General features: G+C 40.8%; 1 protein-coding gene and 1 long non-coding RNA gene across 3 annotated transcripts; both read left to right on the forward strand.

Annotated features, from left to right (window-relative positions):
* The first annotated feature begins 1,663 nt into the window (after positions 1 to 1,663).
* LOC138969418 (ras-related protein Rab-9B-like) lies at positions 1,664 to 10,764 on the forward strand. Of its 2 annotated transcripts, XR_011456453.1 has the most exons (4): positions 1,664 to 1,759; positions 2,959 to 3,382; positions 4,877 to 5,743; positions 5,794 to 10,764. XR_011456453.1 is itself a non-coding variant. In XM_070342213.1 (3 exons), exons 2-3 carry the CDS (start codon positions 3,206 to 3,208, stop codon positions 5,306 to 5,308), a joined length of 609 nt encoding a protein of 202 aa, XP_070198314.1. In that variant the 5' UTR covers positions 1,664 to 1,759; positions 2,959 to 3,205; the 3' UTR covers positions 5,309 to 10,764. The 2 variants fall into 2 exon arrangements, 1 of the variants encoding a protein (XP_070198314.1); XM_070342213.1 differs by having other exon boundaries at positions 4,877 to 10,764.
* A 401-nt stretch (positions 10,765 to 11,165) lies between these two features.
* Positions 11,166 to 14,046, forward strand: LOC138969422 (uncharacterized). The gene is made up of 2 exons (XR_011456455.1): positions 11,166 to 11,281; positions 12,111 to 14,046. It is a non-coding gene; the product is annotated as an uncharacterized lncRNA (long non-coding RNA).
* The last annotated feature ends 246 nt before the right edge of the window (positions 14,047 to 14,292 follow it).

Consider the following 14,292-nt stretch of genomic DNA (forward strand, 5'->3'; position numbering starts at 1 on the left):
TATGTACACAAAAATGGCTTTACGCGAATACTAAGTGTTATATATGTACCGTTGTAGATGATTACTGAACATACATGATTGAGCAAAATGATTGTGTTGTCAAAACTTAGAGAGTTTTGATACAATGAAACACTGATGCTATGGACAGATATGAAAATAAATCTAAAACGGAGTCTTCCATCACTGTGACTTTTCTCAATTTTAACATTAAATAAAATGAAAGGTGGTTTTGAATGTATTATGTGTGAGAGAGAGAGAGAGAGAGAGAGAGAGAGAGAGAGAGAGAGAGCGAGCGAGCGAGAGACAGAGACCGAGAGACAGAGACCGAGAGACAGAGACCGAGGTGGGAGGGGAGCGGCAGGGGGAACATTCAACGAAGACCACAATTAAGGAAGCTTGACCTGTTTTTGTCAAAGCATTTGATTCCTTTTGTTTTCAATAAAAGAAAATCTTATCTGTGTTTTTCATGTGTAACTGTGTAAAAAAAATAGTTTATGCGTGCCTGTGCAAACATGCATGCATGCACCGTGTGTGTGTGCCAGTGTGTGTGTGTGTGTGTGTGTGTGTGTGTGTGTGTGTGTGTGTGTGTGTGTGTGTGTGTGTGTGTGTACGAGTACGAAATAAAATAATTGAGTTTGACTATGGCTTCTAATTCTGCAACCGATAATTTTTAGACTTAACGTTGTGGAACTGATAAGAGCTCAAAAGACCCGTCTTGCAAAGCATCAGCATTGATATTTTAACAAGAAAAATGTTGAGCCGGGGTGTCGAGTCGCACTGGAAGTCGAATAAGTTAACTTTTTCGCACTCGTACGGAACTAGAGGCATGAGTCGAATACGGGAATATCCTCCGAAAGCGGCATATGGCTGCCTAAATGGCGGGGTAAAAACGGTCATACACGTAAAATTCCACTCGTGCAAAAACACAAGTGTACGTGGGAGTTTCAGCCCACGAACGCAGAAGAAGAAGAAGAAGAATACGGGAATACAGTGAAAGTGGACGAAGGGACTCACTGCATTGGGGCTAAATATTTACGGGGTGGGCAGAGTTGGGAAATGGGGAGTAACTGTGGTGGATACCGACCAAACAGTCAAAAATGAAGTGTTTGTAACTCACTTTTACGGTCGGGCTGAATAACGGCAGACCACAAGCGAATGATACCTAGTTTAATCCACTTAGACGTAGGCCTATATATCCCCTGGAAAGTTCACTGAGATTCAATTCTACTCCGCCCCGCCCCCACCCCTCCCCTCCCCTCCCCTCTTGACACAAATGATATGTGCCTACAGTTACCGACACCCACGGTGTCTAAAATAATTTGAACTGTTCAGACCATGCCGAAAAAGATTGCGGCAATCTTCAACCAGAGGTTCTTTACAAATATCTTTTTATTCAGAAAGAAAAATCTTGTGCAATCACTGACTCATCATAACAGCGTCTTTGTTGAGCTGTCTCCACCTTGGCAGCAGTTGTTTTCTCGAAGAAGTTATTTTCTTCTTTATAACAGAAATTTACAGTTTCAGAAACCAAACTGAGATTGAATCTGTACTGTTCTGATAAAAGCATTTTGAAACAGGAACGAGAAGCCATCAAGAAACAGAGCGCGTGTGTTGTTGCCCTTAGTTACCGGAAGCGATCCCTTTGGGGTCGCGTGACATGTCACATGACCCTTACTGACGTCAGGCAGCAATCATGGACGCCGTTCCTGACGAATCGAGCAAATGACAGCAAACGATTGGTATTTTCATCGAAAGTAAGGTGAGTAATAACCTAAAATCCATCAAATTGAGGATCTTGTGGTGCATCAGTTTAGCCAGTACCTCATCATTTGGTTGATTTGCTGACATTCGTTGTAGACTTGCCACTATCATTGCATTTGTGGGTTGATCCCCCAGACCCTTTCGCTAGAAGTGACGGTGAAAGTTCTGTTAGAGAGTTGTTTAATGTCCTAATTTTTTGGTTGAGTGCTTCCACTGATAATGTGTATGCTTAACTTAATGTTCTCCGGCGCTGCTTGTGTACGCTTGCGAACCTAGGACAAGTTGAAAGGATGGGGGAGGAAGAAGGGCTGTTACTGACTTTCCATCTCATCGGGTTAAAGGTGCAACTAATGAACTATGATACTACAGGTTTAGGTTATCCAACTATAGATGCGAGACATGTAACGACATTTATACAGGTGTAAATGCTAGTGTCATGATCCATGTTGCGTATGAGCTATAGCGACATGTGAATGTGTTAGCAAAGGGTCTGTAATTTGAAAAAAGTCTGCAGTGTCAGCTTTCAAGTGTGTCAGTGTCAGCCATGCTGTCTATCAGTATCACACCGAGTGCATCACATGACATTGACAAGGTGTGTAAAGTGAACTTTAATTATTCATGCATTCACTAGAGTAGGAAATTGATTGCTGATTACACATACATGTGAGTACAGGTTACTAAATACTATATAGTGTTGTTGAGTCAGCAGCAGCTGTGTCAGTGTGACCGTCAATGCAGTATCTATAGGCAAGCATAACAGTGAACACTGGGATAAATATAGCCCTTACCTAGTTAAACAAGTAAGCATTCTTTTTGTTGCACTTTGGAAGTACATTCACAGAAACACATTTTGACAAGGAATACTTTAAAGAGGAGCGTTTTGCTTAAGTTGTTGATTCTGCTTTTTTCAGGTCTTAATTTTCTGTTCTTTGGTGGAAAAGATATATTATTATTATATTGTATTTGTGTACAGTTTAACTTTAACAAGTAAACACCTGCCAAGTGCAAGTACATTCCCCATAGGTCCTTAGTTAGAATGAGTGTACTGTACTCAAACAGTACGTTAATTATCATTCATATATATATATATATCCCTTGAAACACTGGCGTCTTAAATGCATGGTGCATTCAGTCTTGTCATGTCAATCATTTCACATATATTTCAGTTTGTCATTTAACTCTTTTTATCTGTTTTAGGAGCAGAGGCGTGTGAGACTGAGAGTGGCTCCATGATAAAGACAGCGAGTTTGACTCTGGACATTATGAACTGTTCACACAACCACACTGACCAGCTGTTAGTACAGTATTAATTACTGACCTCTTGGACACAACTGCTCCAGCTGACTTCGTTTTGTGTTTGTGGGGATTTCCTCAACAAAATCAAGAGTGTTAGTGTCTGTGTTGCTGTGACTGGCCGAGAAAGACTGAACACAACTTCATCAGGATGTCGGGAAAGTCCAAGCTGCTGAAAGCGGTTTTACTGGGAGATGGCGGAGTGGGAAAGTCATCTTTGATGAATCGATTCGTCAGCAACAAGTTTGACTCTCAGTCCTTTCATACGATCGGCGTTGAGTTTCTGAACAAGGACGTGGTGGTCGATGATGAACAGTACACCATGCAGGTCAGTGGGGCTTTCTTATTCATTGCATCTTGTAGCTAGTTTTATATTTTCATAAAAACAATGAGATGATGAACAGCATTGCTTTTGAGGAAAATAATTTGTTGACAAAATGTACTGCTGTGGTTCATGTTCCATCATTTGTGTGTATGTGTGAATATTATAAGTAACGTCTTAACTTGTAAATCACAAAATGACACAACTCCTCTAACCTCGTCTACTACATTTTTAGTCATTCTACTTGAAGTGCTAAAGAGAGTCTGAAATCCTTGTTTTGAATGACAATTACTGAAAAAAACATCTTGCTAGTTGTAATTGTTTCAACTGCATGTGTAAAACTGAACACAGATGAAGTACCGTTAGCCATGTTTATATCAGGATCAAAAGAATCCTGTCACTTAGTGTCAGTGACATGTAACTTAGCCTTGCCTGTGAATACTGAATAACATATTCCGGCTTCTTATATGTCTAGGAGTCTGTCTGATACATACAGTGGTAACCCCAATTTCAGACCACAAAATATCAGGACAAATTAGGGGGGGGGGGGGGGGTGTTGAACCCTGAGAGGGGGTGGAAGGGGAATATATATATATATCAATATAGAATACTACATGGCTTGCTGTGTCGTACCAGATTTACACAAGTTGTTTTTTTAAATATTGAACTGCGAGCGAAAGCTAGCTGTTCACTATTTGAAAAAGCAACGAGTGTAAATCTGGTACTCGAACTCGAACTCGAAAACTTTATTACCGAGGGATGATAGCATTAGGTCCATATGGTCCTTTCTTACAGCTAGTCCCTACTATAATACACACATGAAACAAAGAACAAATATGAAGAATGAAAACATTTAAACAAAAAATCAAATAAAACAAAATTATGTAGGGAAAAGTATAACAAAATACAAATAAAAATTTCAAAAGTGTGCTTGTTAATGGAAGCATACTATACACTTTCTCTTTCACACATCCTGGTACGAAACAGCAAGCCATGTAGTATTCTGTTTATCCTACATACTGTACTTACGTGTATTTTACTGAAAATGTCCTGCAGTCGAGGCAGCTAAATTGAAGACGCTTGTTTTGGAACCTCGATCTCTTCTAAAGCCTCGTGCAATCTATTACGTCAAAGTAAAGAAACGTCACTCTGAAAGTGTGGCGTGACGTGTTAGTTCTAAATATTCATCGAGGGTAATTAGCGAGCGCAATTTTTTTTTCTATAATGACGTTTGTCTCGGTGACTTTGGCATCATAGGCAGTGGAATAACAGGTCCCTGCCAGACTTGCTTGACATGACCTCATTTACAAATTACATGATATACACACGTGTGATTTGAACGATTATTATTTCACGAGTGACTCTCATGTATGTAGGATAAATATTTGTTTCAAAACATGTGTCGACGTCAAAGTGTAGCTTTTACACAGGCAGCAGGTTTTGATCACAGTAATTTCAACACTAACAGTCTAACTCTCATTATTTGCTTTCTGTTTGTAGATATGGGACACGGCAGGACAGGAGCGGTTCAAGAGCCTGCGGACACCATTCTATCGCGGGGCCGACTGCTGCCTGCTGACCTTTGCCGTGGACAACCTTCAGAGCTTCCGCAACCTGTCCATGTGGCGCAAGGAGTTCCTCTACTACGCCGACATCCAGGACGGCGTCGCCTTCCCCTTTGTCGTCATCGGCAACAAGATCGACACAGAGGGGCGGCAGGTGAGCAACGAAGACGCCCGACAGTGGTGCGCGGCCAACGGCAACGTGCCATACTTTGAAACTAGTGCCAAAGACTCTACCAACGTGGAGCTTGCCTTCCTGGCGGCGGTGCGGCGCTTGAAGGAGGTGGAGGAGCAGCTAGACGTCAGGCCGACGCACGGCAACACTGTGGACTTGAGTCGAGCCGCCAAGAGCAAATCATCGTGTTGTTGATGAGCGTGCGTGTCTGTAGAGTAGCCGTGTGCAGTCGCTCCTTTAAAGGGTACCGCTGGTTTTAGTAGTGACTGCGCCCCGTTCATGGCCTCACAAGAAAAAACTGTACATTGTTATGGGGGAGGGGGGGGGGGGGGGGGCTGGTCACACGGGCTTACTGTTTGAGATTTGTAGTCGTGGCTTCATCCAGTCTTGGGTTCAGAAGATGCAGTGAGCATTGTATGGGGAGGGGTGTGTGAGGGGATGCGCAATCAGGGTGAAAAGGGTGGGTTTTTTTCAGCAAAGAAAGTTTTTGTGAGTGCTTTCACCTGCAGGAAATGTGGTTGGTGTCCCAAAGCACCAGCACAGCGATCCACACCATGTTTGGAAGTGTACATAAGAACTGGTGCAGTGGTTCTCCAAGATCCACATCATGTTAGGACGAGTGCAAAAGAGGTGCAGTGGTACACAGAGATCCACATTATGTTAGGACGAGTGCACAAGAGGTGCAGTGGTACACAGAGATCCACATTATGTTAGGAAGAGTGCACGAGTACTAGTGCAGTACATGTAGTACCTGTCCTGAAAGGATGCCCTTCTGGCCAGTAAAAAGTGACCCAATTTTGCAGGTATCCTTTTATGACAGGTATATTTTGGTCAAGTTTGTAGACACAGGGACAACCGAAGGTGACCTTTATTGGGAGGTATCCTGTCGTTGGAAGGTCTTAATATTCCATTTACCACTGTACAATTTTGTGAGCATGGAGAAAACTGGGACTGGGAGACTACAATCATATTCCCTTGTCAAAAATAGAACAGATACAGGAAGTATGTGCTGTAAGGTCCACACTTTCTGAATGTTATTTCTTCTTTATCCTTATCTGTAAAGGTAGTCATATCACACAACTGAACGCCTTCTATTATTACAGAGTAAAGTTATTGATTAAGAAGGGTGCATCTACAGATTTAGGAAGAATTACCTTTGTTTCATTGGTTCCTATATTTTAAACCCTTTAGGAGTCTGAGAGGGTTAGATAAGAAGAAAAAGAGAGGTTAATGCACAGAATGCACATACGTAAGCATTAGTTGTTAGCAGTATCATTCTAGCTATCCAGACAGTGAGAAAGAAGATGAGGCAACAGTTATGGGTTGTCAGACACTGCGACACCATCATGCAACGCGCTGTCACACTCTCTTATTTGACTACTTAACACGGACCCTACTAAAACATTGTAGCGATTCAGATGCCCATCTTGTGAGCAGAGCTACGATAGCATCACAACACAAGCGGCAGTTGTTGACCACCAGATTAACCATTTCCAAGCTGGTCTTTGCGCCCAGCTGTACAACATGTGTGACAGAGAAGAGAAGGGTTTCTTTGATCAGGTACTTCACGCTTGCGTGATTGAATCACAGAGTGGGGGCTACGTTTGGGAAGTGGAAAAAATCGGCAGGCGCCTTTTGAGCGACCGATTGTATGATTGCATGGTGGCGTGTGACTATAACTTTAGTGTGTTGGGAAAAGCAGTCTGTGCAAGCAAGTTGAGTATTCACACACAAGCAGGGAAGATGGTACTTGTCATACTGCACGCTACTTTTCTGTGATTTGTTTTTACAATTAGATTTTAAAGGAGTTTATGATTGAAACTCTTCTTTAGATCTCTTCTTGGTATTTTTTTCTTATTGTGTTGAATATAATTGTAAGCAAATTATTTCCAGTCCTTGTATTAATGAAATCTTTAGAAGAACATCAGAATTCTTCCCATCATTTAAAATGTACTTTCGAGTGTGCCCATTAGCAGGCTTTTTGTGTGTTTTGTTTTGAATTATAAGCATCCAAATGGAATTGAACGGCTTTTGCAAATGAAGGGTGATTTGGGGGGAGTTTTGTTGATCATCTGAGGGTTACATTTGATCATTTAGCTGTGTTGCTGTAGCTGTTTTGACTAATATGATATGAAGAAAAGTTGTTCAAAATTGCAGGTAAGCGTTTGAACTCAGGAAATGTGTACTTTTTCATGGAGACAATACAGAGCTGAGGGTAGTGGAGGGGAAGGGAAGGTGCGTGGAATGTTGAGGCTTGTGCAATACAAGACGTCCATTTATTTTTTATACAGGGGGCGCTGTGTTTAACTGTAATGAGTCAGGACTTGAGATGTAGCTGTGCATGTGTTTCATTGAAGAATGAGTTGAGATGTGCTGGATTGAATAGGCATGATTTCATTTTGTTTTTTTTAGAAAGGAAAGGGAGGGGGGGGGGATAATTAAAAAAATGCAGTGCTTGCTTTATTGTACAACCTCTAAAAAAAATCTGGGGAAAATAGTTCAGGTAGAGGTATATTTACAGGCTTATGGAAAGAAGGTCCAAGAAAACCATGTTGTAGAGTAGAGGGAGTCTGAAAGGAAGGTCTAATGACAGAAGTTTCACTGTAACTTGTAGATTGAGAAAAGTTTGCAAACGTTCTCTAATGGCAGCTTAACGTAGTAGAACTCATCTTTGTAATTATAGATAAAGTTCAGACTTTATTTATTTCATCACAAAGTTTGCTTCACTGGTACTAGTAGATACTTGCTGTCCCATGTAAAAGATTGTGTATCTCATCACTGATCTGTTCAGGCTTTTACAAGATATAAGATACAAGATATAACATACAAGATATAAGATACAAGATATAAGTTGAGTATTCACACACAAGCATGCAAAGAATTGTTCTTGTCATACTGCACGCTACTTTTTCGTGTACACTACATTGGGGTGTGCACGTTAAAGATCCCACGATTGACAAAAGGGTCTTTCCTGGCAAAAATGTATAGGCATACATAAAAAAATTGTCCACCAAATACCCATGTGACTTGGAATAATAGGTCCTGAAAAGTAAATATTCGCCGTAATGGCTTGAGATTAATTTACTGGCCGATGTGAATGCGTGATATATTGTGTAAAACAAATCCATCTCACACGGCAGAAATTAATATGTAAAGCGCTATATAAATCTCCCATATAAATAAATAAGAGAGTCCTTCCACTGGGACACATACCATATATTAACAGCCTGGCTGCTTCTTGTGCCAAGTGGGATTCCTGCTCTGAACAGACAACAGCCAGACTTTTTTCCCCTCATGTTTTGGTATGAGTCGATCATGCTTGTATTACTTGTTCCCCCCGCGGGTTAGGGGGAAGAATTTACCCGATGCTCCCCAGCATGTCGTAAGAGGCGACTAACGGATTCTGTTTCTCCTTTTACCCTTGTTAAGTGTTTCTTGTATAGAATATAGTCAATGTTTGTACAGATTTTAGTCAAGCAGTATGTAAGAAATGTTAAGTCCTTTGTACTGGAAACTTGCATTCTCCCAGTGAGGTCATATATTGTACTACGTTGCAAGCCCCTGGAGCAAATTTTTGATTAGTGCTTTTGTGAACAAGAAACAATTGACAAGTGGCTCTATCCCATCTTTCCCCGTCGCGATATAACCTTCGTGGTTGAAAACGACGTTGAACACCAAATAAAGAAATTGTATTACTTGCAAAAGCCTGGACAGATCTGTGATGATTTACAAGGCGGTGTACACTGGACGAACTTTGTTTAAAGGAGCAGAAGTTTTCTTCAAAATCAGTTTAGCTTCCCCAAGGATGTTTGAGTGAAGCAAGACTGGTCTGTACTCGCTTAAAATATGCTTTTTATGTGATTGTGCGTGCATGAATGGATGTTCAGGTTTTATGTGTTCTTTGCCTGCATTTCTCTTGAATTATTGGTTGTTTGATCTTGTTTTACCAATATTTAAAAAAAATCTATTTTGTCTCTGGTGTAGTGTGTGTTTAAGTCATATGAGAGGAAAGGCAATGTAAGACAATTAGTATGTTTGTTTGACATAAAGCCTATATTGTGTGACTGTCTTGATTGTCTGTGTGTTATCTACATGTAATTTGTACAGGCAATATATTACTGGTGGTGTAACAGGAAAAAGAGAGCAAATTTATTTTGACAGACAGAGACCCGTTACATACCTTTGTGAGTTCTTTATAACTTATGTCTTCTTGAATTTTGGGGATCTGGGGATCTAAATGTAACACAATCATATATTGCAGTACAGCAATTTTGGATAGCATTTTATGCATAGTTCATACACAAAGTGACATTGTGTGAATTGGTTTCCATGGTTATGTTGTCTGCTGGACGAAAATGCTGTCTTGTGAACATTTGACAGTGGCTGCTGTCTTTTCTTTGTACATACATGAGTAGTGTCAGGGAGTTTAGAATGTTACAGCCAATCGTATAAGTTGAAGGCATTTTGCAAAAAATATGTTGTTCTAATGCTGTGTGAGATTTTGTATGTAGATATAAGCAGCTAATGCTTTCATACTGTGTTTGTGTGTATGTGAGTGAGCAAGCCAATGAGTGTCCATTTCTTTTTCATTAATGGCTCTTGCTGTCATGAAGATAGAAAAATATTCCCTGTGAAGCAGGCTGAGAAATTGAAGAGTTGTGTTATACAAGAAATATGCTGTACTGCGGTCAAGTGTATTTTGAGGTTCTTAACATTCGCTGTATAACTATGAGACTCAAGTAACGGTACAAGTAAGTACAATGTGTACGTACTTACTGACATGGTATGAATATCTATCAAAATTGTGCATTCAATTTGGATCTCATTACACTTGGTTTGTAACCAGGTTTGATCATACTCATAACCGACAATCTATGGAAAAAAACCCGCGGGTTAGGGGGAAGAATTTACCCGATGCTCCCCAGCATGTCGTAAGAGGCGACTAACGGATTCTGTTTCTCCTTTTACCCTTGTTAAGTGTTTCTTGTATAGAATATAGTCAATGACAATGTTTGTAAAGATTTTAGTCAAGCAGTATGTAAGAAATGTTAAGTCCTTTGTACTGGAAACTTGCATTCTCCCAGTAAGGTCATATATTGTACTACGTTGCAAGCCCCTGGAGCAAATTTTTGATTAGTGCTTTTGTGAACAAGAAACAATTGACAAGTGGCTCTATCCCATCTCCCCCCTTTCCCCGTCGCGATATAACCTTCGTGGTTGAAAACGACGTTAAACACCAAATAAAGAAAGAAAGAATCTATGGAAAAAGAGAAGGTAAAATACATCAATTTCATCCTGTTTGTAGAACACACAGCATTGTGAACTTCTTTGCGTTGTTGTGACACTGAGTTCCCCTCAGAATGAGAAGATAGGAGCTCTGGTCTAGGCCAGGGATTATTTATTGTTATTTTTTGCTTTACTCAAGACCAGACAGGGCCGATTACAAATTTGCCCTTAGTCATGAGTTGTTGTATTTGTGTTTTCGTGTGTGTGTTGTTTTCTTTTTGTTTGTTTTCTGTGTGAATGCCGGTGCGTCAACCCACTTTAGACCACCAGCCACAGCGGATGTGCCATGCATTAACATACACCCATGACCAAGCGAGAAAAAATTGTATATATAAAATAAAATAAATAAACGTTTCAAATGTGCAGTCCCATGTCTGGTTGAAAGTCCTTGTTTCCTGGAATTCATTTGTTATGTCAGAGTACAGTCTACAGGTTATCTGGGAGGGAATATACTGTTGCTCATGTTGCTGGGTAAGAATTAAATTCCTGTCATTTACCAGAGCAAGTTTGTGCACAGATCCCCGAGGAAAGAGCAAGGGGAGGCAATGAGCAGACTGCCTTTCTCTCCCCTTGTCATTCTGCTCTTATCAATCATAAAGGAGATATTATGCAGTACACACACACACACACACACATACACACACACACACACACAATGTCATGAGTATAGCCTACTGAACTGCTCAGACAGCTGTACGTACATTTTTTTTCTGTTCAAAACAGGAAAAATGGTAATTTCCAAATGTCCAGTATGTTATAGGGGGGGGGGGGGGGGGGGGGGTCTGAAAATGACATGGATATAAATCCCACTGAGACAGGTTTATGTTTTATTTGACTGATTGTTCTCCCCCTAGTGAACATAATGTTATCAGGGTGTTGAAGGCTTGGTTTCACCCTAGTGAACATAATGTTATCAGGGTGTTGAAGGCTTGTTTTCCCCCCAGTGAACATAATGTTATCAGGGTGTTGAAGGCTTGTTTTCCCCCCAGTGAACATAATGTTATCAGGGTGTTGAAGGCTTGGTTTGACTGGTTGTTTTCCCCCCAGTGAACATAATGTTATCAGGGTGTTGAAGGCTTGGTTTGACTGGTTGTTCTCCCCCTAGTGAACATAATGTTATCAGGGTGTTGAAGGCTTGGTTTGACTGGTTGTTTTCCCCCTAGTGAACATAATGTTATCAGGGTGTTGAAGGCTTGGTTTGACTGGTTGTTTTCCCCCCAGTCAACATAATGTTATCAGGGTGTTGAAGGCTTGGTTTGACTGGTTGTTTTCACCCTAGTGAACATAATGTGTTCAGGGTGTTGAAGGCTTGGTTTGACTGGTTGTTTTCACCCTAGTGAACATAATGTGTTCAGGGTGTTGAAGGCTTGGTTTGACTGGTTGTTTTCCCCCCAGTGAACATAATGTTATCAGGGTGTTGAAGGCTTGGTTTGACTGGTTGTTTTCCCCCTAGTGAACATAATGTTATCAGGGTGTTGAAGGCTTGGTTTGACTGGTTGTTTTCCCCCCAGTGAACATAATGTTATCAGGGTGTTGAAGGCTTGGTTTGACTGGTTGTTTTCCCCCTAGTGAACATAATGTTATCAGGGTGTTGAAGGCTTGGTTTGACTGGTTGTTTTCCCCTAGTGAACATAATGTTATCAGGGTGTTGAAGGCTTGGTTTGACTGGTTGTTTCCCCCCAGTGAACATAATGTTATCAGGGTGTTGAAGGCTTGGTTTGACTGGTTGGTGTAAGAGAGTGTCATGGTGCATGTGAGAACAAGGAGTCACACTCACTCCAAAATACTGATTTCAAAAAGATCACCCATAGTGATTTTGGGGGGAAAGTCAAGAGCCTGTACCCTTTGTGTAGGTTGTTAATATATGTTGTAAAATGTCTACAGCTTTTTTTTCTCAGTTGAGTAAAATCTGTTACCATGTGAACTGAAATATTCTGGCTGGTTCTTTGATATTTCTTTGCAACGGTGTAGGATAAGTGGTCTGTAAAAGACTTGTTTCGACTTCTGTGAATACTCAACTCTTGGTAACTGCAGTATGTGGTGTAGCTATGTTTCTACAGGGCCCTTGCTTTGTGCTGCCTATGTTCAAAGTTGCTCCAATTACCTGTACTTGTTTCCGTTGCATCCATTGTCCATTGTAGATCTATATGGTGTGGTGACATATCATGTGATGATTAGTGCAAATCAAATACATGTATATTTCTTCAGTCATCCTATGTTGCTTGTGTAAGGTGCACAGAGATTTTCTTAAAGCCGCTGTCTCTCAAGATGTACTTAGTCTAGCCTCAAAGATTGCTGGTAAGCGGTGGCCTTGTGGTAAGGTGTCCGCCCTGTGATCGGGAGGTCGTGGGTTCGAACCCCGGCCGGGTCATACCTAAGACTTTAAAATTGGCAATCTAGTGGCTGCTCCACCTGGCGTCTGGCATTATGGGGTTAGTGCTAGGACTGGTTGGTCCGGTGTCAGAATAATGTGACTGGGTGAGACATGAAGCCTGTGCTGCGACTTGTCTTGTGTGTGGCGCACGTTATATGTCAAAGCAGCACCGCCCTGATATGGCCCTTCGTGGTCGGCTGGGCGTTAAGCAAACAAACAAACAAAAACATTGCTGGTAAGACACTCGGCCTCACCGGATCCTAGCTGAGTTCAGTATGTTTATTGACAGTGTCAGCACATTGGAAGCTTTGTGAGTTTACTGTGCAGCCTGCTTGTGCTTTAACACTCTTGCATGTGAATCCCAACACCCATGAAGTGGAACTATTTGTCATAATGTTGGAACCAGAGTAAAAACCAGGATGGAATAATAATGTTGCTACAAGCTTTTTCTGTGAGACAGGCAGGATGCCCCTAATGGCTTTGCCGTGAGGGTGTAAAACTTAAATTTCTATCTTTTCCTGTGAAAAGGTCAGCACCTTCCAAGTCATGTGTGCAGTACCTGTACATTTCTTCATTATTTCATAAGCTGCCTTCAAAGATATCTTCTTTCAGCCGTAATTTTAAGGCATTGTGCAAATCACGATGGATGCGCCCAGACTTAGGATAGGAGCATCATGCAACGAAGACACATACCAAATATTTACAGCCTGGCCACTTTGTGTGCGGAATGGAACATTTGAAAATGTTTTATTCTGTTTAATTTCACCGATGTCAATCACTTCAAAAATAAAATAAATCTCCTCTCTGCACAGGGAACAGACGAGCTGTAAATTTGTGCTATGTTTCTAGGTGGTAGGATGCTGTTATTATGCATGTTAAAGCTGGGCAGAGTAGTGGTAGTCTACAAGCCATATTTGCAGGGGAAGGAAGGTATCTTTGAAGCTTTTGAAATACATCTACTCTGTAAATCTACCTGTTCTTGATTTCTGTGTCTTATTTATTTTATCGTGCATTCAATTAAAATTTTTGTTTGTGACACTGTTCTGTTGATGTAAGCTCATTTACAATATGAGACTGTCTTGCTTGACAAATGACAGCATGAATGAGTTGATGTGAGTTCTGGAGTTTGTTTGAACTGTGAAATGAGTAGTAAAAGTCATTGTTTTTGGTCATTTGTTTCACAAGCTTTGTCTGTTGAAATCGTGGCTTGCTTCATCTTCTTCCTCACTTTTGTTTTACCATTCGGCAATAAAACTGTTGCTAAAACTTTTAACACTGTGTTGTAGCTTCTGCTGAATGATAGAGGAGGAATCACCATCTATACCAGGACAAAGCAAGAATCTGTTTGGCACACTTGGATGATTTTAAAGGCACATACGTAAATAAGGAAACTACTGTGAAACATCATTGCAGTTCATTTTGAATGGAAACTTTCTAAAATAGTTAAATAAAACATTTGTTTTGAAAGTATACACATACCAATTGATCTAATATGATCCTCCCAATTATAAGCCTGTGT

The sequence above is a fragment of the Littorina saxatilis genome, linkage group LG6, assembly GCF_037325665.1.
Source record: "Littorina saxatilis isolate snail1 linkage group LG6, US_GU_Lsax_2.0, whole genome shotgun sequence".
NCBI lineage: Eukaryota > Metazoa > Mollusca > Gastropoda > Littorinimorpha > Littorinidae > Littorina > Littorina saxatilis.

Excerpts from the sequence above, each read along its gene's own strand:
- LOC138969418 (XM_070342213.1), top strand. The coding sequence starts at position 3,206 with ATGTCGGGAAAGTCCAAGCTGCTGAAAGCGGTTTTACTGGGAGATGGC. Across the intron at positions 3,383-4,876 it reads ATGAACAGTACACCATGCAG|ATATGGGACACGGCAGGACA; the intron begins GTCAGTGGGGCT and ends TTCTGTTTGTAG.